The sequence below is a fragment of the Dromiciops gliroides genome, chromosome 2 (assembly GCF_019393635.1).
Source record: "Dromiciops gliroides isolate mDroGli1 chromosome 2, mDroGli1.pri, whole genome shotgun sequence".
Taxonomy (NCBI): Eukaryota; Metazoa; Chordata; class Mammalia; order Microbiotheria; family Microbiotheriidae; genus Dromiciops; species Dromiciops gliroides.
In genome coordinates, this window is record NC_057862.1 from 605170520 (window position 1) to 605197623 (window position 27104).

Here is a 27104-nt window from a genome sequence, read left to right on the forward strand (position 1 = left end):
AGTCATTGTTAAGGGAAGAGGCAATACTACCCTGAACTCAGATGGGAGTCACCAATGACAAAGAGCACCATATGAATAACTAATCAATAAACATTTATTAAGCACCTACGAAGCACCAGGCATAGTGCTAAGTGTTGGGGATACAGAAAGAGGCAAAAGACAGTCCCTGCCCTCAAGAAGCTTACAGTCTAATAGGTGTTTTCCATTTCCAAGTAACACTCATATAACCGGCTACTCTTCTAATTTATTCAAATTATAATGAGCTTTGAAAAGTTTTTAAAGTCAAAATTATCATCTTCACAGTAGAATTCAAATTAAAATATCCTGGGAAATACACTCTCCTTCATATTATAGTTGACAAGGTTGACTCCCCCAAAAGTATCACTAGATCTTTACAACCACCTTGTGAGGAGGCAGTGCCAGGTTACTCCCATTTGACAGATGAGAGAACGGGATAAATTATTTGATTTGCCCAAGATCACATGCATGGTATGGGCAGAAATCCCTTCTTCCATGCCCTAGTGCAGCAAAAAATGAAGCTATCGATGTGAAGAGGATTTTGGCCCCAGGGGAAGGGGGTGGTGGTGGTGGTGGAAAGGGGCCGAGTTAGGGTATGAGAGATCTAGATTGAATATTTGCTACATCAAATCAATATGCTAGAGAAAGAGCTGTATATGTTAGCATGGAAACATAACAGAATTAATGTCAGTAACATGTATTATGGTTATGGGCACATACGTTTTACCCTCCTCTTCTCCTCTCAATTATAAGGTCTCCCAACTTTATTCACCAGTGCTTTTTTATGTATAGGCAACATGTCAGTGTAGTCTAGCAAATAACTTGATTAGTTACAAACTTAAGTATTTGAATTTTCATTAGTCATTGGGCTAGTGGTCCAGGAAAAAGAAGAAAAACAAAGTTGAGTGCACAGAGTAATCCTTTTTTACAAAATTAGGTTAAGGGGGGCAGCTAGGTGGCACAGTGGATAAAGCACCGGCCCTGGATTCAGGAGGACCTGAATTCAAATCTGCCCTCAGACACTTGACACTTACTAGCTGTGTGACCCCAGGCAAGTCACTTAACCCTCACTGTCAGCAAAAAATAAATAAATAAATAAAAAATAATTAGGTGATAGACTTTATAACACACTAAATACTTAGGAGTGTGGATAAAACTTAAGAAACCTTAAAGCTCGATAACTCTTAATTTGTGTTTTATGAATGAACATTTATCAGTTTCTTTCAAGGTTTACAGCAGTGATCATGAGAAGGCCTTCAATCCCAAGCATCTGTTTCTAGTGAGAATCTAAAAATAGACCCCCAGGGAAGGCCCTTAATGACATCCAAGCTACAGAAAGGGTAGTTATTACTGAAACTTAGAGGACACCAAGGAGGGACGCTAACATGTGTACTAAAAATGGTTTCAGAAGATTAACATTCTTGTCACTAAAGTATCCATTTCCACAAAATGTGGGTTAATAATAGTCTATACATTTTTATTCCCTGTATCAGTATTTTCCTTTCATCACAGTTAGCTCATTTCAAATTTATTTTGGTGGAATTTTTTTTAAAAAATAGACCACTAAGTTTTTTCTTTATCCTAGAACAACTGTTCTTTTTGAAAGGGGATAGGTTGGGAGTCTCTATGAGAGGCAATTTCATGTTTGGAGAGTGGTATAAGCACAGCCTGGTATCATGGTGTGCCATAATGGAAAGAGCACCAATTTGGAGCCTGAGGACCTTGGAATTTTGGGGAAGCTCCCTGAGCCTCTGTTTTCTCATATGCAAAAGGAAGAGACATTTGTGTTCAGTGGGAAGCACACCGGACTGGGAACCTCAATGGCCTGTTGTTTAAATCCCAACTTTAACGACCTAATACCTGTTGGACCTTGGGCAAGCTACTTAACCTGCCCAAGTCTATTGGCTCATCTGTACAATGAGGAAAATAGACAAGATGGCCACTAAATTTATTTCTAGTTCTAAATATACGGTTGCTAAATCTATGGTTGCGTTAAATCCTGGGATCATTTTGTGTTCTTGTTGGTAAACATCCTCTGTTTTCTAACTGACTACTCACAGTAGAATGTACACCAGATAAGGACAGGAACTACCTTACTTTAGAACCTGTATTCCCAGAAGCTAGTCTCTGGCACATAGGAACTAAATGCTTGTTAATTGATTGACCAAAAGAAGAAAGTTTAATTTACTACCAGATTTTTGGGGGGAATGGGGGTTGAGGAGGGAGGCAAGAGAAGAGTCCTCCAGCTCAGGTAGATCAGGAGTGAGAAGTATTCATTATTTAAATAAGTGGAATATTGTAAAATACTTTAAAAAGAACTTAAAGAATATTTTAAAAATAAAGAGCATCTACTAAGATTTATTATCTACAGCTCTGCTAAGAAGTACTATTTTTACAGTTTATTTATAGGTCTGAATATCTTCCCAGTTAAGGGATTCTCCCACTTGAATAGTTAACCTTGGGGCTTTCACCAATTTGGATTTTCAAAAATCTTTGTCAATCTTCAGTCCTTGCCAATCGGTCATTTACATATACAGATCTGATCATATCACTTTTCCTTCTCAAAAACCTTTAATGGTCTGCCATTGCCTCCTGAAAAAAAAAAATAAATAAAACAAAATAAATAAATAAAATAAAATAAAAAAAAGATATAAATTCCTGAGAATAGACCTCCATGATGTAGTACCTGATCTTTCTTCTCAGTATTTTCCTTTCCTTCCCTCTAAATTCCAGCCAAATTTTATTTACTCACTATTGCCTACTCTTACCTTGCCCTCTCCTTTCCACTGTCAATTCACAAAGGCCTGGAAGAGACTCTCCTCCCACCTCTTCCTGTTGAAAGGCTGGAAACTGCTAACTGGGAGAGACTTCAGAATAGAGCCCAACCAACTTGTGCTACCTACCACAAAGCCCACTGTGAACCTTAAAAGTGATATATAAATGTGGGGTATTATTGCTAGGAAAGCAGCATGGTACAACAAAAAGAGTACAGGATGTCAATCGACTCTTGTGCCTCACATTCCTTAAGACATATAAGGTCTTTCTCAAGCTCCAAAATCTCAGATTCTAGAGGAAGGGAATTTGGGAGGGATATCTATTTAAGAGTTTATGGAGTCAAAGGATAGAGCAGCTTGCTAACAAATTAGTTTCTGCTGGACAGTTAGGAAATAATGAAATAATGAGATATGAGGCTAGCAAGAGAAGTAGATGGAAAACCTCAGGGAGTGTGGAGGCACAGATAGGTATAATACAAACCTACTCTGAGGAAAGCAAGAGCACTAACGAGAGGGAGGATGAGGCAGATCAAGAAAGACTTGGAAGAGGGGGCACCTGGGCTAGGGCTCGAGGGAAGAGAAATAAGGATTCTGAGAGCTAAAGATGAGGAAGAAGGGCATGCCATCCATGGAGGGCAGTTCAATTGAATGCATGGAGGCAGAAGATAAGAAGGTGAGTTTGGAGAATAGCTTATTGGTCAGAAAGGCTCACTGTCCAGTCTGAGAGAGGTGACGGTCTTGCCAGACACTACCCTGGTCAGACCATACCTGCAGTACTGTGTTCAGCTTGGTGCACCTCATTTGAAAAAGAATATGATTAAGCCACAGAGTATCCAGAAGGCAACCGATAGTGAAGGCAGAGTCAAGAGTCCATGCTATACAAGGAGTAGCTGAGCCAACAAGGAACGTTTAGCCTAGAGAAGAGAAAACTTAGGGGGAATGTGCCCTCTGTCCTTCAGTGCCTGAAAGACTGTTGCACAGAAGAAAGATCACACTTAATCTGCCCCTGGGGGGGTGGGGGGCAGCTAGGTAGCACAGTGGATAAAGCACCAGTGCTGGATTCAGAAAGACCTGAGTTCAAATCCAGCTTCAGACACCTGACACTTATTAGCTGTGTGACCCTGGGCAAGTCACTTAACCCTCATTGCCCTGAAAAAAAAAATCTGCCCACAGGGCAGAATTAGGAACAATGGACTAAAATTCCAGAGAGGGAAGATTTAGGTTGATGGTAAAGAAAAACTTTCAGCAATTAAAGCTGGAATGGACTGCCTTGGGAAGTAGTGGCACTCCCCCTCCACTGGAGGTCCTTAGGCAAAGACTGGATATGTGGTAGAGGGGATTTTTTTTTTTCAGATAGATTTTGAACTAGATGGCTTCTTGGGTCCTTTCCACCTGAGATTCTGGGAGTAACTGGAATGAAGGCTGGGAAGGTGAATTGGAGCTGGATTATAGACAGCCTTTGATGCCACACCAAGAAATTTGTAGTTCATCCTAAAGGCAACAAGAAGCCATTGGCATATGATGCTAGACCTTATCCATAGTCTGAAGACTTTCTTTCATAAATAGACCCTTCACACATACACATACACACACACACACACACATGCGCGTGTGCACACGTCATTTCTTTGACATTTATAGAAGCTCTGTACCCAACGGGTGGCACTCAGCAGGAAGTCCCCAGAGCACAGTACATCAACACATCACAATCTGCATTAGTCAACATCAGAGGCTTCCACACCATTAGGCAGATTCTTTGCTCTCCGCTGTGCCTGTTTTATTTCTCTCCTTTCCTGTCTACTTAAAGGTAACATTCTTTATTACTTTCCTTCATCTTATCACCTACAGCCCCAGGTTCCTGTCTTACAAAGGTTCCCAGCATAGCTATTTCACAAAAGAGTTATCTACACAAAATATCATATTTCTAGGGAATGGCCCAGAGGATGATAATCAGACCACCTTGTACTTGTATAAAGTTTACAGTTTGGGGAAGGCTTTTTTTCCATGAACTTATTTCATGTGATTTTCCTACCAAGTCTGAGAGACAGGTAGGACAGATATCACTTCACTATTGAAGAAAGAGAGTTGAAGTGATTTGGCTAAGGTCCCCTACTAATCCAAGGGTCAGTGTGGAACTAAAAATCAACTAGGTCCCCTGACTTTTAGGATGGTGCTCTTTTCATTCACAGTCTTGGAGAAGGGGAAAATGAATGCGTTAGGATGATCTAGGTTCTAGATTTATGCTAAAAATACAGATAAAAGGTTAACTCTGATTTCAGTAGGTGTGCATGGTGGAATGTTCCAAGAAAAAAAATATCCAAAAGATGTCTAAAAGCTACTTTGTAAAAATGTAAAACACTATAGAAATGTAAGGAATTACTGAACTTTCTGTACAGAGGCTAACGGGATCTGGGAAATGTAAATCATCAATGGAAAACACATGTCGGTTACAGCCAGAAAGCATATTGGAAATGCTTAAGCAAAGAGTAAAAGCAACCCTGGACTTGGACGTTTCAAATGATGCCTCAAGTAATTTCCTAGGCATCCTGTACATGCCTGTAGCTTTCCTGTAAATTATAATTTGACACACATTTAAATCATCCTTTGTGTTGCAAGGTGACTCAGCTAGTCTATGGGCTAGACTTCCCACCATAAAGTAGCTGGCTAGGGAGACGGGTGACATTTGCTGAACCAAATCTGATGCATACTGGAATGAAATCACACAGAAACCCAAGTGACACCGCAGGAGCCCTGGAAGCTAAGGAGGAAGGAATTATCAGGAGAAAAGCACTACTTTGACAAGGCTATCTTTTGCTGAGTACATCCTATGTAAATTCTCCTAAATAAATCCTCCTGAGTCCTCGAGACAGAATAAGGGCAAATTTTATTATCCCTATTGATCCCAAACCACAGATGCCATTGCAATGGCTCCTCTCTCTCACCCCAGCATTTACTTGATGATTCTATATGACAAAATTACAGAACACAATGATTTCATAATTAAAATTCCAAACAACCCAAAGAGTACTGGAGATATATACACGGGGAGTATAAGCAAACTGCTGAATGCTACCAGTGACAACTTGCATGGCGGAAGTAAAGTGAAAGACATCACCAGAAATATGTATGACCAGAAAATGAGGTAGGATACTTGTGGTCAATGAGAGAAAACAAATGGACAACCTGCCGAGTACCCTGGTACTCTTCAGACTCCAACAAAAGAATAAGAGGAAGCCCTCAATGCACTGAGTCAATCTTCCAAAGGGGATTCCATATGGAACCACAGATGAGAATAGTACAATAAGTGAGGCTGTGAAGAAGTTTCCATCTACAGAGGTATGAGGCAGAGCCTGATAACTATAATAGGACTAGTGGGTCTTTGACCAAAGGATTTAAAGTGGTGGGAGACAATTACTCCCTGAGGTGAACATTGTATCCAACAGCAACCACCATTCCTTGAGACAGCTGGGTGGCCCAGTGGATAAAGCCCTGGGCCTAGAGTCAGGAAGATCTCAGTTCAAATCTGGCCTCAGACACTTACTTAGCTATGTGACCCTGGCATAAGTCACTTAACCTGTTTGCCTCAGATTTCTCATCTGTAAAATGGGGATAATAAAAAAGTACTTATCTCCCTGGTTTTTTGCTTGTTTGTTTTTTTGTAGGGCAATGAGGGTTTAGTGACTTGCCCAGGGTCACACAGCTAGTAAGTGTCAAGTGTCTGAGGCCAGATTTGAATTTAGGTCCTCTTGAATCCAGGGCCAATGCTCTATCCACCATCCAAGAGTTTCAATACCATGTTATATATGTGGAGCTGATGCTTTATTCATTTAGACCCAGGAACCTTTCTGCTAATGTGCTCCTTAAATTAAGAAATTAGTTTCATGGAATTGAAGTAGGACAAGGAAAGCAATGTATTAAAATAACTACCTACAATTGGATTTTTTAAAAGAGCTTCAATAATATCAAGGTAGATTAGACCTCCTTAAAAGAAAAATGGCAAGGAAAGTCAAGGAAGAAGAACAAGGTCACAATAAACTGTCTATCTCTATGTACCTTTCTTACTGATATTCTCTGAGTAATGAGCTCATTATGCATCCAGTTACTATTTTTTTTTTTTGCATCCAGTTACTATTGAAGAGAGAGACAAAACAAACCAGGGTCCTTGTACTCCATAAACTTTCAGGCTAAATGGAGAAAGAAAATTCTCACAAGAAAAAAATTAGAGAATGATACAGTTCTACTGAATCAAATGCTAGATACAAATTACAAGTGATGGAGAAATTCAGAGAAGGGGCAGGCAAAAAGGGAAGGGAGAATTATGGAGAGTAAAAACTGTCTATATTGGCATTTAAGGAGAGTGAAGGTGTCATGCTTTCTCTAGACTGAAATTAGACTTGAAAAGCCTAACAATGCCAAATGCAAAAGTAACCAAGGAATATGTCTTCAGGAGTGTGCTGGAGCCAATGTATACTGGCTCCCAGGAAGGAATTGTTCAATTTTCCATGTGAGCATTTATACCTTGGGAATCAGCAAATGCTACCAGTCAGGGCTTAACTAAGAAAGCCTGTCCAAAGACTGAGTCCATGGTAGCACCTGGACCAGGGAGGCCCCCAGAGGAAACAGAGGCCTGCAGCAGCACCCAAACAGGAGACAACTGACCACAGAGTTCTGACTGAGGACACTGAGGCTGACCACACTCCAAGTGCAGCCTCATCAGGGGAGGTGGAACCCTAAATTGGGAACCCAGAAAATTGAGGTCAGAAGCAAACTAAGAATGGTTACCACACTGAAGAGTCTGAGAAGGGACAGAGCTGGGCCGTGACACAAAAACACAAACCAGAAACTAAGGTTAGACATAAGAGTAAGCAGAATATAAGACAGAACACCTTATAAGAAAAGATAGAGTTGTCAAGAGCTGTCCAAGAGGTACACCCAAAAGAAGCAAGTAACTCCACAAATATGAATAAAGAAGGCTCAGAGGGAAAAAATGATGACCATAAAAACTTCCAAGAGATGAAGCAAGAGATCAAAGAAATGGAATTATAATTCAAATGAAAGCATTGGGGGAGAGAACTGGAAAAGGAAATAGCTTACTACAACAGATGGAAAATCTTACCCAAATAAGATTCCCTTAATGTCAAAATAGACAAAACAACTTAGGAGCTCAATGAAATAACCAGGAATATGACAAGTCGATAAATATTTATTAAAGTGCTTACTATATGCTACACATAGAGCTAAGTACTGGGAATAAAAACACAAGCAAAAAGAAAGTTCTTGCCCTCAAGGGTCTTATATTTCAAGGGGGAAGATGACAAGGAAAAGGAAGCTAAGTGGAACAAGAGGGAAAGGAAAGAAGGTACCCAATTCAAGGATATGGTGGTGAAGAAGTCCAAAAAATTAAGGATGGATGGAACCTCCTCAGAATGGAGGTTCCAAGAAAAACTCACCAATGGAAGAATGAGTCTGGAGAGGTGACTGGAGAAGGCAGAATAATAGCAAGTCAGGAGAATAAAACCTAAAAACTTTTTTTTTTAAATTAGGCATTATACTATGACAAACAACTAACCTAGAAATTATGTTAAGAATGACTAATGCAGAAATAGGATTAATGTTATTATGTGTGTGTGTGTGTGTGTGTATATATATGTGTGTGTGTGTGTATATATATATATATATATATATATAACCAACCTATATCAGATTACCTGCTGTCTAGGGGAGGGGGGAGGGAGGGAGAAAAATCTGAAATTGTAAAGCTTGTATAAACAAAGGTTGAGAACTATCTTTACATGTAACGGAAAAAAATAAAATACTTTATTAATTTAAAAAAAAAGAAATTATGTTAAGAAAAGATAATCTAAGAATTACCCAACTCCCTAAAAAACATGACCAAAAAATAGGTTTGGATACCATATTTCAAGAAATCATTAAAGAAAACTGCCAAGATTTATTAGAAACAGAGGACAAAGTGAAAAGAAAAAACAACTCCACTGGTCACCTCCTGAAGGAAACCCCAAAATGAAAACTCTCTAGGAACATCATAGCCTGAATCCAGCATTTCCAGAGCAATTAAAGAATATGTATATTTTAAAGAGAGAAGAATAAAGAATCCAATCATTAAGTCAACACAGTATCACACAAGACTTGGCAGCGATATCTACAACTTAGAGAAAGTGTTGGTATACAATATTCCCAAATGCAAAAGACCAAGGTGCACTAATGCACTGTTGGTACAACTGTGAAATGATATAACTATTTGGGAAAACAATTTGAAACTGTATCCAAAAAGCCACTAAACTGTGTACAATATATCTTCTGACCTAGCCATAATACCTAGGCACAAACCCTAAAGCAAGGGATCTTAACCATGACCCATAGTCTGAAAGATCCATAAACTTGAAGGGCAAAAAAGTTCTTTATTTTCACTAATCTCTAAGTAAAACTCAGCATTTTCTTCAATCATTTAAAAATATTATTCTTTGAAGTCCACAGGTTTTACCAGAATGGGTAAGGGGGACCATGAAAGAGAAAAGGTTAAGAACTCCTTTCCTCAAAAGATCAAATTGAGAAAGGACCCAAGTGTACAAAAGCATTCACAATAGCCATTTTTTGTTATAACAAAAAACTAGAAACTAACCAGCTGAGGAATGCCATCCAAATTATGGCACATGACTGGAATGTAATATTACTGCATCATAAGGAATGAGGAAAAACTTATGAAGACATGAGTTGATGCAAAGGCAGATGAGAAGAATCAGGAGAACAAATGACACGACCCCAGTATTGTAAAGACCTCAGAATTCTGATCCAGGCAATGACCAACCACAACTCTGGAGGACAGCGATGAAGCATGTTTCCCCCTCTTGAGAGAAAGGTAAAGGCTAGAGGTACAAAGCAAGACATAATCCATCTTCAGACATAGCCAATATGTGGATTTGTTTTGCTTGACCATGCTGAAAGAGGTGTTAGCATGGAATAAGGTTAGAGTGCTCCTCATGGAGTCAGGAAGACATGGGTTCATATTCTACTTCTGATACATGTTAGTTGTGTGACTCTGGGCAAGTCATTTAACCTCTGAAGCTACAAGTTGCAAGAGAAGGTGCCACTGGTTGGCATTTCTCATCTGGGAGTTCTCTTTAGCAATGAAATCACGAGTCTGGTCCCCAACCATATGCTAACTTGTTACAAGGGAAGGGCTTTTTTTTGGGGGGGGGGAGAAGTTAAGGGGAAATAGTAATAGGGATAGCAAAAATAAAGGGAAGAAAAGAGCTTTAATGAAGCATTAAAGAAAATACACAGAAATATATTTAATGTGATTTTACATATATAAACTATATCAGATTGCTTGCTGTCTTTGGGGAGGGGAGGGAAGGAAGGGAAGGAGAAAAATTTGGAACTAGAAATGTTACAAAAACAAATATTGAAAACTATCTCTACACGTAACTAGAAAATAATAAAATACTTTTATGATTTAAAAAAATGCACAGATCAAAAAGAAGTCCAGGGAACAACAAAGACCAATGAGATATGTTTGGAACTAACATGCTGAACTAAGTATGTGCCTTTAAAAAATCAAGCTGTACTTAATGAGATTTATGGTTTCATATATAATCCTTTTTTCCTGTTCTGCATGGAAATAACTGTGACTTGGTATTTGTCAAGTTCAGAATAACAGAAAATAATTTTTAAAAAGTAACCAAAGGGGCAGCTAGGTAGCACAGTGGATAGAGCACCGGCCCTGGAGTCAGGAGGACCTCAGTTCAAATCTGGCCTCAGAAGCTTGACACTTACTAGCTGTGTGACCCTGGGCAAGTCACTTAACCCCAATTGCCTCACCAAAAAAAAAAAAAAAAAGTAACCAAAGACTTCGTAGCCATCCTTTCAGTCACCCCAACAGTGAACTACTCCCATTCCCTCCCCAGGACCAGGGGCTGAACATTTCCAGAAGATAATCAAGGCCAATCATTGCGCCTGGAGTAGAGGAGAAGCCTTTGAAAATTAAACTGCGGCAAATAGGATTTTAATTGAACTGGACAATCAGAATTAAATGTTCTTTCAAAGCTATTGCTGTTAGACAGCTGAGCTTTGAGCCAACTTATTTGTAATTGCAGACCATTATGTCGTCTCACAGAGGAAGATTTTCTACATGGGAATAAGTCTGACTTTTAAAAAAGAGTTGGGGCGGGGAGGGGTTGAGACATTAACACAAAAAACAATTCAACCTGCCAGGTGCTTCCCAACAATTACTAGGGATACTTTTGACTTGTAACAGGTCCCTGTTTGTGATCTGCTAGGTTAAATTCTAATCCTAAGTCAGTCATCAGCACCAATTTCTGTCTTTGGAAATAATTTTGGGCAAAGCCAATTGAGTGTCACAAGAAGGGGGCCCTAATTCTGGCTATGGTGCTAGCCTAGGTTTTGCTATTCCAGTGTATGAAGTCTACAAGGGGCTTCAGGAACCAATAGTAGGCATGACGTGGCCAAACAAACAAAAAAATTATAGCACTCACCAGTCATCAAGAAACACTTATAGAATTTCTACTTTGCAGGGCATCCTATGAAGCTTTGCTAACGACAGGATGTAGTAAGGGAAGCTAATGAATCTGAGCATAGATATGGGATAAGATCAGAGTGTGTACATGGAAAGTTAGCTCTACCACAGACACAGGCAGTTCTCTCCAGCTCTTATTAGCATGTCAGATTCTTCCTCCTCCACACCCCAGCTGAAAGGAAACATTGGTATAGACAGTAGAAGAGACATGATTTGTAAGTACTTCCCACCCAAAGAAAGGCCAAGATAGCACATTCAACAGGAAAGCAGTGGGCTCCTAATGGGCTCCTTGGGGTTACCTTCAACTTTACCCTGAAGGGAAAAAGAGAAAGGAACTCCTGCCAATGGTAGGGGAGATACAACAGGGAAAATGGAAGAGAGAAGTTTCCTCACTATCCAATCCAGCCCACCTCTTGCCCCAGGCCTCTGCCTTGTGTATTTTATTATTATTATTTGGGGGGTGGGGGGGGCAATGAGGGTTAAGTGACTTGCCCAGGGTCACACAGCTAGTAAGTGTCAAGTGTCTGAGGCTGGATTTGAACTCAGGTCCTCCTGAATCCAGGGCCGGTGCTCTATCCACTGCGCCCCCTAGCTGCCCTACCTTGTTTATTTTTGAAAACACAAAGTTAATGGCAAGATATGACTGGTAAACAAAGGGAAGGTAGGTATGGGGAAGAAGAAGCTCAGGCAAAGAGGACACAAGCTATGCCCATCGTTGGTGCTACTGTCCTCACAAGCCCAAGTGTGTATCCTGCTTTAAACAAATAGGGCACGTGGAAATCCACATAAACCAAGCACATTTGGGGTGATTCCGCACTTTACAAAAGACTTACTTCAATATTCCTTTAAGAAACAAGACTTCTTGGAGCGGCTAGGTGGCGCAGTGGATAGAGCACAGGCCCTGGAGTCAGGAGGATCTGAGTTCAAATCCAGCCTCAGACACTTAACACTTACTAGCTGTGTGACCCTGGGCAAGTCACTTAACCCCAATTGCCTCACAAAAACAACAACAACAACAACAAAAAGAAACAAGATTTCTGGGGCAGCTAGGTGGCACAGTGGATAGAGCATGAGCCCTGGAGTTGGGATCACCTGAGTCTAAGTCTCTGGCCTCAGACACTTACTAGCTGTGATCTTGGGTAAGTCACTTAACCTTAATTGCCTCAAAAAGAAAGAAACAAAGAAACAAAGAAAGAAAAGAAAAGAAAAGAAACAAGACTTCTTCCCCCAAACTTATCCATTTAAAATATAATTCAATTTTAAATGTTTCATCTACATACATTTCCAGTAACATGTCCCTTATAGAAGAGAGCATGAAGCAATGAAAAGTAGGACTAGCTTGGAATCAGAATTCTAATCCCAATTCTGTTCCTTCCTACCTGTAGGACCTTGGGAAAGTCACTTGATTTCTCTGGGTTTCAGTTTCCTCATTTATAAAATGAGGGAACTGGATTCTATCATCTCTAAGGTCCCTCCAGACTCTAAATCCATGACCTGTTCAAAAGCAAGTAACATATAAATAAGTAATATATAACATTTTTAAATAGCACATATTATTAGAAATGAGATTTTGAGAACCCCATATTTAAACCTGGCAAGTCGATCATCATCCAGAATTTAATCTAACAAACACAATATTTGTTCTAACCTCAAATTACAAACCAAGCCCACTTTATACATTAGGGAATTGGCAGGCCTGACATTCAGGGCTCCCACGATTCTCTTGATAAAAGGAGGCCTCATTTAAAAAAAAAATGCCTTAAAAAAGTTAAACATAGGAAACTACACTGAACTAGCACATACCAACCATACCTTCTAATGACTATTATCAGTTACTGGGTGATAATCTTTATAATTTAGTTTTCAACACTCTGTAGACATTAATCCTGATGTTAGGAATCTAGTGACTATCAAGACATCTAAGTCTCCCCCGTCTCGTGTCCCTCCCTCACCCTTCTCTGAATTCAAGGCCCAATTCATGTCCCATTTCTCCCATGAAGTATTTCAGCCTTTACTTATTTTTCTACCCCTTCTTCTCTACTGTTTTAGCTCTATGTTCCCCAGCCAGGTTAAAGAACACATAAAAGATGCTCAGACACTGAGTGAGCTAAAGAGAAGCAACACCATAAGCTAGGGTGAGTAAACTTTTTTTTCTTTTTGGGGGGCAATTGGAGTTATGTGACTTGCATAACTCCATGCAAGCTAGTAAGTGTCTGAGGCTGGATTTGAACTCAGGTCTTCCTGATTCCAGGGCCGGTGCTCTATCCCTTGTATCATTTAACTTCCCCAACAGTGAATAAAAATTTTAAAATATATATTTTGATAACTACATTTCAATAGAAGCATTTTCCCTTGTAATGCTTAAACATAATTCTAATAGGGGGTCTTCACCAGACTTCCAAGGACAAAAAATGTCCTTCCCATACTAAGGATGGTACAGCATGACACTCTGGATAGGAAGGCCTGGTAAGCATCCATGCTTTTTGAAAATGACATAGCAGGCTCAAATCTAGACCCCAAAGATAGCTAACATAACCACAAAGCTCTAGGCGAAGGCAGAAAAACATGGAGACAAGGTAGGGCAAATATGAATGCTTTTCAAGTATCTAGAGGACCAGTTACATGAAGCAGGAATTAGATGCTGGGTTGTGGGATCATAAATCTACAGCCACAAGGGTCATCAGAGACTAACTCCCTCATTTTACAGATAAGGGAAACTGAGGACTTGGAAAAGTAAGTAAACACAGGTGTCCTGGGAGAGGTGGTAACCCTTAGACTCCTGGCCCTGTTTCTAGCCCAGCCTCAGGGTCATCAGCCGAGGAAGCAACTTCTGTGAAGAAGGGGCCTGTCAGCCATCCCTACTAACTGCCAGCCAACAGCCACTCACAGGTCACACAAGCAAGTCTAGCTGAGGGAAGGGTGGAAAGCAGCATGTCCCAGGCCTGTCAAACAACTCCCATCACTCCTTTGACCAGCACCTCCTCTCAGACCCTGATGAGGGCAGCACAGACCCCGAACCCAAAAGCCTCGGGAAGGACAATGCTTCCAGCCCAGTATCCGAAGACATCATCTTAACCCCCATTGCCCGGCAAAAAAACCAAAAAACAACAAAAAACATTTCTAAAAATGAAATGGGGCTGCCATGTGAGGTTGCAAGTTCCCCACTACTGGATACTGGAGTGGTTTGCTCAAGATCATTTTACAGATGAGGAACTGAGGTAAACAAGGTGAAGTGACTTGCCCAGGGGTCACCACAGTTAGTGTCTGAGGCCAGTTTTTTTTTTTTTTTTTTTTTTTTTAGTGAGGCAATTGGGGTTAAGTGACTTGCCCAGGGTCACACAGCTAGTAAGTGTTAAGTGTCCGAGGCCGGATTTGAACTCAGGTCCTCCTGACTCCAGGGCTGGTGCTCTATCCACTGCGCCACCTAGCTGTCCCTGAGGCCAGTTTTGAACTCAGGACATCCTGACTCCAGGACCATCGTTACATCCACTGTAACACCTAGTTAGCCTCCAACCCCTTATCTATCAATTAGCTCCTTAGCAGGGCTCTCCAGGTAGGCAGCTGAGAGCAAAGGTCCATAGGTATAAGATAGGCAGGTAGGTAGGCAGGTGGGCAGGTGCCAGAGGACCTGGGACTTGAAGGGGAAGAAAGGAACACAGTTGACAGAAGTTGAAAGGTGGCCCATTTCAGTTCTGTGAAGGGCCCCCCACTGTGAAGCACATTTAGCTGAACTGGGCCTCTAGTCTCCTTGCAGGTGCTCTCCTGGACAAGGCTGCCTCCTCTCTCTGTCCAATGGCTCTCCTCTCTCTTCCATGTTGCAGGCAGAGCCTAAAATGGGAACAGTGGGATGCTGGAGGCAAAAAAATGCTACTCGCCAACAGAGTCAAGTCAAAGGAGCTGGAGACCAGGGGGTCAGGAGCTGATAGAAAATCCAACTGCAGGCCAAGAAATTATTTAAGTTTCAATGACCTCCTTTGTCCCTTGTCTCTCCCAGCAGTACTGTAAGGTCATTAGCACCAACTGCCCAGCCGTGCATCTTCATCAGGATGTTGGAGAATAAGGGAAGGACTGGGGAAAGTTTTACAAGCAGGAAGAGGTTTTTATTGTGTGTTTAATACTGCTAGAATCTACTGCTCAGCCTCCACAAACCTAAACCCACAAACACCCAAATCTCCACTTTGTTGTTGTTGTTGTTGTTGTTGAGTCGTTTTTCGGTTGTGTCCAACTTTTCATGACCCTGTTTGGGGTTTTCTTGGCAAAAATACTGGAGTAGTTTACCATTTCCTCCTCCAGCTTATTTTACAGATGAGGAAACTGTGGCAAGCAGGCTTAAGTGACCTGTTCAGGCTCACACAACTAGCAAGTCTCTAAGGCCAGATTTGAACTCATGAAGATGAAACTTACTGACTCCAGGCCTAGCACTACCCACTGAGCCACCCAGCTGTTCCCCTAAACAATTAATCACACAGTAATCAACCTTGTGGTAATGTTGTTGCTTAGTCATTCAATTGCGTCCAACTTGTAATCATGTGGACCATAGCATGCCAATACTGTCCATGGGATTTTCTTGGTAAAGTTCCTGGAGTGGTTTGACATTTTCTTCTCCAGTGGATTAAGGCAAACAGAGGTTAAGTGACTTGCCCAGGGTCACACAGCTACTAAGTGTCTGAGGCCAGATTTGAACTGAGGTCTGGTTTACTTCAAGCCTGGTGCTCTATCTTCTGAGTCATCTAACCTTCCCCACTAGTTCTAAACAAGAGACTTAAAGAACTTGGTAGGGTTCTGGTCACCAATATTTCAAAAGCTTTCTGATTTCATTGGTGTGGTTAATGTAAATCATGCTCCCTGAAGCACTTGGTGGACAGTCTTCATGAGCCACTCTAACTGAAAAGAAAAGTTGCCTAGAACTGAGCATCTATGGGATATCCAGTTTGAGATGTCCAGTAGACAGTGGTAGATGAGCCTGGAGTTTAAGAGAGAGGTTAGGGCTGGATAAGCAGATCTGAATATTGTCAGCATATGGAAGATAATTAAATCCATGGGAGCTGATGAAATCCAAATGAAATAGTATTGAAACAAACTAAATGTATCCTTTAGTGACAGTCAGGCAGTCTCTCTCCAGGCCCTCCTCAAAACCTTCTAAGGTAGCCAGAGGTTATACAGGCCTTTGAGAGCCCAGAATAGCCTATAGAGTATGATGGGATGCTAGCAGAAGTCACCAAACCTTAAGAAAGCCAGGGATGAGTTGAGAGAAGGTTGAACTGTTCAAATGGGAGCACATCATATCATATTACATTATATTCCATTCCAGCTTCTCTAGCAGACTGATGTTTTTTTTTTTTTAAATAAGCAATAGTGGGTTTTTTTTTTAGTTTTCGACATTCATTTTTGTAAGATTTTGAGTTCCAAATTTGTCTCCCTCTCTTTTCCTTCCCTTCCCCCTCCTCAAGACAGCATGCAATCTGATATAGGTTATATATTACAATCATGTTAAATACATTTCCACATTAGTCATGTTGTGAAAGAAGAAAGGGGAAAACCATAAGAAAGAAGAAACCAAGAAAACAACAAATAAAGTGAACAAAGTATGCTTCAATCTGCATTCAGACTCTATGGTTCCTTTTTCTGGATGTGGAGAGCATTTTCCATCATGAGTCTTTTGAAATTGTCTTGGATCATTGTATTGCTGAGAAGAGCGAAGTCTATCACAGCTGATCATCACACAATGTTGCTGTTACTGTGTACAATGTTCTCTTGGTGCAGACCAACTTCTCTGTCACTCTATCCTCTACTCTCTCCCTGCCTACTGGCTGCCTCCATTCCATATCTTTCCTCCCCTTTGGGGCCAAATTCATTGAGAAGACCATCCACAATCTATGCCTCTACTTCTCCTCTTAATTTCTTCTTAACTCTCTACAGTCTGGCTTCCGGCTTTATTATTCAATGAGGACTGCTCTCTTCAAAATTATCAATGATCTCTCTTAATCACCAGATTGACAGCTGTCAAGGTGAAGGACGAAGACTGAGAAAAGACCATTAAATCTCCAACCTCAGACACTTACTATCTGTGTGACCCTGAACAATTCCCTTAATCTGTTTGCCACAGTTTCCTCATATGTAAAATGGTGATAATAATAGCTCTTTACTTCCCAAGGTTGTTGAGAGGATCAAATAAGATAATAATTGTAAAGCACTTAGCACAGTGCCTTGCACATAATAGGCACAATATAAGTATTAGCTGTTATTATCCTCCTGGTTACTCAGACTTGTATCCTACATACCACCATCAGCTCTTCACTTTCTCTCTTCTCTCACATTGGATTTGTTGCCAAAAGTAATTCATTTTACTTTTGCAACTTCTCATATACTCCCTCTTCTCTAATCTGACATTGCCACATGCTGGTGCAAACCCTCATCATCTCACACTTGGACTACTGCAATAGCCTGCTGTCAGTCTCCCAGCCTCAAGTCTTTCCCTACTCCAGCTGGTCTTCCACTCAGTTAGTCTGATCACTCACCCCAACCCTCACTCCGTTCAATAAATGCCAATGACTTCCTATTACTTCCAGGATCAAATATAAAATCCTATTTAGTATTTAGAGCACTTCATCACCTGCCCACCTCCTACCCTTCCATTCTGCTTATACCTTATTCACTCCCACATATTCCACAATCCAGGGACGAGGGTCTTGTGCTGTTCTTTAGACAAGACACTCTTTCTGTCCTATCTCCCTTTTCAGTGGCTGTCCCCTCATGCCTGGACTTCTCTCCTTCTTTTCCTGTCTCCTGAACCCCCTCATTTCCTTCAAGCCCCAGCTAAAATCCTACCTCCCACAAGAAGCCTTTTGCAAACCCCCTTAATGCTAGTGTCTTCCCTCTGTTGATTACTTCCAATTTATCATATACGTGTGTTTGTGTGTGTGTGTGTGTGTGTGTGTATCTTGTATGTACACAGTAGTTTCCATACTGTGAATTCCTTGAAAACAGGGATGGTCTTTTACCTTTCTTTGTATCCCTAGGGCTTAGCACAGTGCCTGGCACATAGTAGATGCTTAATAGATGCCTGCTGACTCTTATAAAAAGACAGAATCAAGTTTATCTTGATCAAGGGCAGGACTGAAGTCTATGGACAAGAGCATCAATACTGGAAATATGGAATTGTTCGTTGGAGCAAGAGACACTAAAACAAGGAGTCCCTCAGAGGGTTTTGGGGACTAATCAAAATTCAGGTTCAAATGTGTACAAGTAAACTTACAGAGATCCCCCTGGGGCCAAACTCTACCTCTGCCCCATAATAGCTTCCTGACCTTTGGCCTATCACCTTTCCCTCCCTTAGCCTCTGTGACCTCACCTGTAACATGACAGAGTTAGACTATATGATCTGCAGCAGCTTCCAGCTATAAATTCCATGATCTTATGATCCTAGAATAGATATATGTATATATATATATATGTGTGTATATATAGACATGTATACACGTGAATATACACACACATATGCAGGTATGTATGTATGTAGGTATCTATACACATATGTATAGATACACACATGTGTTTGTGTATGTATGTGTGTGCATGTGTATGTGTGTATACATATACATATACACCTCCAAAAGCAGTTTAGGTTAATTCACAGATGGTCAGTGATACAGGACTGGGATTTAGAGGAATGTTGTCAACTTCTTAAAATCTGGTATCTGGGGAAAAGTCTAGGTCTCTCCCCTGGATGTCCTTTCAGTGATCTCAGAGCCAGTCCTAAGGACTAGATGAGCCGCTGGCCTAATGTCAAGAGGCTCATCCTTCCCACATACCTTCCAGACTCCCTCCAATTCAGAGATGTCAAGAATTCTAGTGGCCCACCCATTCCAAGTGGGAGAGGATTGAACTAGAGAGCCTTTGAGGTCCCTTCCATCTTTTTTTTTTTTTAGGGCAATGAGGGTTAAGTGACTTGCCTAGGGTCACACAGCTAGTAAGTGTTAAGTGTCTGAGGCCGGATTTGAACTCAGGTACTCCTGAATCCAGGGCCAGTGCTTTATCTACTGCGCCACCTAGCTGCCCCCAAGGTCCCTTCCTTCTTAAATCTCTAATCCTGGGAATAAACCTTTGAGGTTATCTGGTGAAATTCAAAAGGGACATTCCAAGGTTGTCTCAGGCTAGAGGTTTCTTCCCTGGTTAGAGGAAGTAACTTTCTCAGTGGTAAGGCCGGAGCCATCCTTAGGCCTTTCCTAACTCCCACAGCTGCTGAGTTATTTTCTGATGGCTAAACCCTCAAATGTCATTTTAAAAGTACCTCCAATGACATCTGAGAACTATAAGAGATTGTGTGTGTACGTGGGCACACAGGCACGTGCAGAGAGACAGACGTGCATCTAATATTGTCTATATGGCTACATAAACAATAGTACATACTATATGATGTGCGCTTACCACACACATGGGTATTTCCCAATATTATGTACTAGGAGAATGAAAACACAAGATTTGGAACTCCCACAATCCCCAGCTCTACCACACTAGTCCTCATGATTCCATGTATTTATTCTTGGACCAAGGATAAAATGAGCTTCTCTCCCATCTAAGAGCGTATCAGATTCCACATCTACTCCAAGGATTAAGTGATTAGAATAGAGTCTCGGCCATGGAGCAGCTTGTTGGCTCCTGAACAGATCATCAAATGGCAGGAGAGGGACACAGAGCTAGGAGGTCAGTAAGGTCAGCTTCGCCCCTCCCAGACCTCCCCTGGGCAGTGCAAAGCTCTACCCCCAGGGAGGAATGGGTGACTTTGTGTCTTCTCCAAAGTGACCCAGTCTTGTCTAGCCAAGTAACACCACGAGTTCATTAAGCAGAAGCCTGTAGTAGAGTCCTCTCTGTCTTGTCACAAGAGCATGGTGCTAAACACTTCTAGTTACATCATAACATCTTATAGACAGTTACGTTGTATCTTAGTCAACGTGAGCAGGTGTTCCCTCCACAAGCATTGGGGGAAAAAAGAGGAACAGATCATTGATTACAGTGGATTAAGGCTAACTCTCCATCGCCTGCGTTTGTGAGGTACACTAATTAAAATGAAAAGTATGTTTGCTTGGAAATCAAGAGATTTCTAACTTTATGACCTCGGACAGCCAGAATTGCTTTGGGCTTTGTTTTCTAATTTGTAAAATGAGGTAATAATGCCTGTCTTATGGGAGAACCAATTAATAGGTGGAAATGCCTTACAATTTTAAGGTATAGTTACATCAGTATTTCAAAAGATCTGAGTAGCCTTTCCAACGTCTCTTAATTCTAGTGCCTTCCGTATGTTGATTATTTCCTAGTTCTCTTCTATATCTCTTGCTTGTTTCCTCCCCCCTTCCCCATTAGACTATGAGCTCCTTGAGAACAGGAACTGTCTCTTGCCTTTCTTTGTATCCCCAGGTTTAGCATAGTGCTTGGCACATAGTTGACATTTAATAAACGCTCATTGACTTGACTTGGAGAGGGCCCATAGCCACTCCACTCCTAAGTATGCTGTCTTCATGAATTGCTATACCAAATTTGTTTTTTTTAATTGGAAGCAGCTAGATGGCTCAGTGGATAAAGCACCAGCCCTGGATTCAGGAACACCTGGGTTCAAATTCGGCCTCAGACACTTGACACTTACTAGCTGTGTGGCCCTGGGCAAGTCACTTAACCCTCCATGCAAAAACAAAAAATAAAAAAGACAAAAAAAAAATCACCTTGGTGAGTTTCTCTGAACTTGGCCAGTCTACTTCTTGGAGGACACACAGAGTCAAGTTGCTGAGCCCATATCTGGAGCTTTTCCAGCTTGGAAGGTCCTGCCTGAGCTTGTGATCTTCTGGCACAAGCTTTGAGAAGCCAGGGTCACTCACCTCCATGCCCCAATGATGAGACAGGTGAGGAGGACTTGAATGGAAAAAGCTCCTATTGGTGTGTGTGTGTGTGTGTGTGTGTGTGTGTGTGTGTGTGTAGTGAATGTCCACATACCCCTGTGGTTTGTGATTCTATAACCTCCTCAACCATTTCTCTCCCATTCCCAGAGAGGCTAGTGGTCAAAGGATAGGACCATCTTCTGAAGCTGGAGATTGGATGCAAGCCCCATCAGCTGGTAAAGAAGCATTAACTACGTCTCATAACACTTACTACAATTTGGAATAATCAGAGAGTGACACACCAGATCTTCCTCTCTGAGAAACGCTCAGAGGGTTGACTCATCCCATTTCTGTCGTGACCACTGCAAACTACCCAGTCCTCCCACCCCCTGAATCATTCCTGAAATATACCATCCTAATATGAAGTTAAACTCTCAAGGTTAAGAGGTGATAATATTGAGACAATAATGGTTTGTTAAGAACTTAGATTACTGGGGGAAGCTAGGTGGCGCAGTGGATAAAGCACCAGCCCTGGATTCAGGAGGACCTGAGTTCAAATCTGGCCTCAGCCACTTGACATTTACTAGCTGTGTGACCCTGGGCAAGTCACTTAATCCTCATTGCCCGCCCCCCCCCCCTTAGATTACTTAAGGTATGAACCTGTAACAGCAAGGACTTTGCTCAAGGCCACTGCTTGGTCAATATGGTGATCATTTAGACTATTAATTTCTCTCTTCCTGAGGGGCAGCTAGGTGGCACAGTGGATAAAGCACCGACCCTGGATTCAGGAGGACCTGAGTTCAAATCCGGCCTCAGACACTTGACACATGCTAGCTGTGTGACTCTGGGCAAGTCACTTAACCCTCATTGCCCTTAAAAAAACAAAACAAAAAATTTCTCTCTTCCTGCTTCCTTCCTCCAAGCCATCTAGAACAGGGATAGGCAGACTGGCAGCCCTAAGTAACAGTGTTTGCCATTGAAAGGTAATGATGTAATTCAGAGTTAAGTGTTTTCTCCAGATCTTAAATGTGATTGACAGATTAATGCTGTACCACACGACAAACCCACCACAGAAATTAAAGTATAAGCCACTGAAAGGCAAAAGGGAAAATAAACACAGGCTAAGAGATGAGGCACTTTGCTATTTGCTCCTCCCCACACACCACAATTCATTTCCCACCTCTTTGCCTTTGCATAGGCTGTTCCCCCTGCCTGTCATGCTTTCTTCAGAGCCACACCATGAAATCCCTAGCTCTTAAGACTGAGCTAACAGGCCACTTCCTAAAACAGGCTTTTCTGATTCTGGGTATTAGTAAATACCTCCTTCCCTCTTAAAATTTTTTAAATTTTGTATTTATTGTGAAAATATTGTTTATCTGTACACGCCATCTCCTTCCAGTAGAATGTAAACCATACCTTGAAGTTTCTTTTCTGCCTCTGTATCCCCAGAACCTGCTGCAGTATCTGACATAGAGATGCTTAAGAAATACATGTTAAAGGGGCAGCTAGGTGGTACAGTGAATAGAACACCGGCCCTGGAATCAGGAGTACCTGAGTTCAAATCTGGCCTCAGACACTTAACACTTACTAGCTGTGTGACCCTGGGCAAGTCACTTAACCCCAATTGCCTCACTAAAAACAAACAAACAAAAAACAAACAAACAAAAAAATAGAAATACATGTTAAGTTGAATAGAGTATTTTTTTTAAAAGGCTGCTGAGGGGGAAGGTGACTCATTAAGATAGATACTCAAAAGACAGTGAGGGAGGAGAATACAACCAAACACAAGAGTCTGGAACCCTGGCCAAGGAACTAAAACCAACCTGAAGACTGAGGGACATCAAAATAAGGTTAACTGCTCGTATTTCTGTCAACACATGTTTCTCCCAACAGCCCTGTTAATGAGGGTTACTGGTTTTATCATCTTTGTTTTCTGTGTAAGGAAACTGAGTTTCTGAGAAGGAAGGTGATTGGTCTATGGTTGACAGCGAGTGAGGCCAGACTGAACCCCACATGACTCCTGACTCCAAGTCCAAAACTACCCACAAAACCCATCACATCCCCACACCTGAGCTGGCTCACCCTATGCTATCTCTGGGGAACTATCCTTGGGGGATTCAAGACTCACTGGGGCAACACAGAAAATAATTCTTTGCCACCTAAACACAAGAGGGATGCCATGGCATATTGGGGTTCAGGACCACAACTGTTCCAAGTGAGTTCCTATCTGATTCATTTCTATGTTGGAGGTGCTTCCTTTTTTAAGATACTGTCTCACTAGATGCAGACTTGAGACCACTGTCACTTCTACTGTCTTATCCTAGACTTTCTTTTGGTTTATTTGAACACCTGAATTCTCTAAATGTGCTAACAATTCCCACTCCAGACTGCCCCAGACAGGAGAGTGAACATTCACTATGTCCAGTCACATTCATCAAGAAGAAATTGTTAGGGGGCAGCTAGGTGGTGTAGTGGATAAAGCCCCGGCCCTGGATTCAGGAGGACCTGAGTTCAAATCTGGACCCAAACACTTCACACTTACTAGCTGTGTGACCCTGGGCAAGTCATTTAACCCTCACTGCTCTGTAATAATAATAATAATAATAATAATGACAGCAACAACAACAAAGATAGAACCTCTGACTTAAAGCAAAATGATCAAATTTACATTATAAAAGTAAACAAAGAATTCTAAACAATTACTTTGATGGCCGAGTGTTCCCTTCTGCCCACAAAGACTCTTATGTCTGTCTAAACCAGGATGGCATTGAAAAAAAATCCCTAGTATCTCTAAGAGATTTATCAAAAGTTGATGACACACATAAATCACAGAAAATCATGCATTTAGAGGTGGAAAGGAAATCAGAGACTGTCTTTGTAAACAAGTCCCAAAGTAGTGCATTAGCCCTGATAAGCAGTTTGCCTTCATCCATGTAATTCAATCACATGCAGTTTCAAAAATTCCAAAGAGTTGTTCCCATAGCTAAGAAGGAGGGTTTAGAAAAGTCAAATCCACAGATGATGGAAAAATGATAAACTTGCCTGTAGGGGTAGCATGGATAGAAATGGGAAAGCCAGCCTTAGAGTCAGAAGGACCTTGCACTGAAATCCCCATCTCTGCCACTCATTACTGCCTGTGTGACCCAGAACAAGTCATTTTAAAAAGTTTCCTGGGGTCTGCAAGATTAAGACAAAAAGTTGCAAAGCAATTGTGGATTTGACAGGTGGAAAGTATCCTCACCGGAAGTTTCCTGGACCAAAGAAATCATGGAATTACAGAGCCAAACGACTCTGGGCCAAAGTCCCAAACACAAAGAAACCAAACATGATTTCAAACGCTAATTTCAACCTGATTGCCCTTTAAAGCTTTCTTCCATCAGAATATGGCTGTACTCAACTTTTTCTTCCTCTCCCATACCTCCTGAGCTCCCCATCTCCACCCCAGCCTCTGACAAAGGTACAGATAAGTAATGGTCAAAGGTAGGCCAACCAGAAGGGGCCTTAGATTATGGAAGCTGACTAATAAATGAAAATTAGAGTCTCAAACACCAATCCTTATTTCTATATCGGCAGAAGCTCAAGCAACTTAGCAACCAGAAGCCAAAATAAACTAGTCCTGTTTCCAAAGTTATCTAATTTTCAGAACACTGAAACTCTTTTCTAACTGGGACCCACAACTGTGGGTCCAAATCTGTGAGCCCCTCTCCCCAACCCACATACTATCCCCAATTTCCCTGGGGACTATTCATTCATCCTTCAGGACTCGGTTCTGTTAGGCATTTATCGGGCCTTTCCATAACCAATGGCAAACAAATCTCATTTGCCCATAAGAGCAGATTGGGTAAAACTTCATTACACAAAATCATCCTATTCTCTTAGCCAAGGGATTGCAAGGCAGGGAAGAGCTGGGGCTAAGTCTTAGTCCCATTTCTGGATTTTGAAGCCCAGATTCCCTAGTCTACAAATACTTGGAAGAGGCTGCAGAAGTTGCTCGCTTCTTCCTGAGGAGACAGTCTTTTTTTTTTTTTTTTTAGTGAGGCAATTGGGGTTAAGTGACTTGCCCAGGGTCACACAGCTAGTAAGTGTTAAGTGTCTGAGGCCGAATTTGAACTCAGGTACTCCTGAATCCAGGGCCGGTGCTCTATCCACTGTGCCACCTAGCTGCCCCGACAGCCTTTTTTAAAAAGAATCCAGCCCAAGTCTCCTGGCCTGCTTACCCAGCCATCTAGCTCCCTGATACAAGTTCCTTCCTGATTCATGCCTAAGTCTTCTCATTTTGCTCTTTTTCCTCATTTGTTTGTCTGCCTGTTTTATTGGTTTTCTGCAACACCACAGATTGCATTTTGGGGACTTGAGCCCCAGTGTGCTGTGATGTTGTCATAAACAACCAGGACCAAATGCCTAACCATAATATTAGATGATGCCATTTCCCACCAATCAGGTCTTGCAGGCAGGGAGACCACTCACCAATGAGGGACAAGGCGCTGGAAGGGAGAAAGACCTGGTCATCTGGAACTAAAAATAAGACTGCCTCACAATTGGCCCAGGCTACTTTGCAACAGGAGTTGGGACACACACACACACACACACACACACACACACACACACACACACACACCACAGGCACACAAGTAAATGCAGTACACAGGCAAAAACTTTCACATATTTAAGGAAGCCCATTTTTGTTGCCTTGCTGTTCTGCCCTTAAAAAAATAATAATCATTTCTTGCCATTTACTGACTTAATAAAAAATAAAATTAAAAACCCTTTACCAGAGAAGATCACTCCCCCATTTCTCCCTTTGAGACAACTACCCATTTTTTAAAGATCGTATAAAAAAGATTATCCTAAGAGGTCTAGGACCGGAGGTGGAAGCTGGAGAAGGGAACCATCCCCCACTGGGGCATTTGTCAGGGTCCTCAGGGCCACTCACCTGACCAGCTGTGTCGTAGAGTCCCAAGAGATACTGCTTCCCACCCACGGTCACGCTGACTGCAAAGGAATAAATGGGGAGGGGCAGGGAAGTTGGGAAATGGGGGAAGGGGAGAAAGAAGGGGAGGAAGAAATATAAAATGGCCCAAGTTGTATCCCTCTCCTTTTCCCAGCAAAGCTTCTCCCCACCTGCCGGGATCTGTTGGGAAAGGGAGCAGAACTACTCAAGAGCTGTTGCCCTATCCCCCACCCCAAGCATCTGAAAAGTGGGGGGAAATCCAGGCACGCGGTGTCCCCAAGTGCCCAGCGATGACAGCTCTTCGCTCCCCCCCCCCCCGCAAGTACCACTTCCTTGACCCTTCTCTTCCAGCTGAGGCCAAGGAAACTGGGGGCAGAGTCAGAGGGGGGTGCCTGGCACCAACTAGAAGGTCAAGCTAGTCGGACAGGTTGGGGAAGGACTTGGGAGCAGCGGGAGAGCATGTCAACACTGAGTTTGGAGAGGATGGGAGCTGGGACTAGGATGAAAGGTTTCTGGGGTGTCAGCCTTAAGGACAGGAAGGACTCCGAGGAAAGGACGCAGGTGCCAGGAAAGGAGTTAAGAGTTGGGAGAGGGAGCAGGGCTGGGGTACAGAACACAAGGAGAGATGGAGAGGGGCTGGCCGGCCCGGGAGGGGGGCTTGCCAAAGTTGTGCCAAAGTTGCCCCTGCCCGGGAGAGTGGGCCGGGGGCGGCGGCCCCTTAGTCAGCAGTTCCGGCTACGGGGCCACCGGCTCTCACCTGCATAGTGGTCAAAGACAGTGGGGACGTACTCCTCGGGGAAGGCGTCGTTGGCGTAGCTCATGAGGAGGCACGTCTTGCCCACCGCCCCGTCGCCGACCACCACGCACTTCAGCATCAGCGCGCCGGGCCCGTGAGCCATGCTGCGCCCGGCCGGCCTCCGGGCATGGTCCCCCCGGAG

General features: G+C 42.2%; 1 protein-coding gene across 1 annotated transcript in view; it reads right to left on the reverse strand.

The window, feature by feature from the left end:
• RHOQ (ras homolog family member Q) overlaps positions 1-27104 on the reverse strand; it is a 42820-nt gene extending 15716 nt beyond the window's left edge. The window contains exons 1-2 of the mRNA XM_043990146.1: positions 26924-27104; positions 26149-26207 (exon numbers count right to left, since the gene is read on the reverse strand). Coding sequence (XP_043846081.1) covers positions 26149-26207; positions 26924-27065 — 201 coding nt within the window. The 5' untranslated portion in view covers positions 27066-27104. The remainder of the gene's footprint in view (positions 1-26148; positions 26208-26923) is intronic.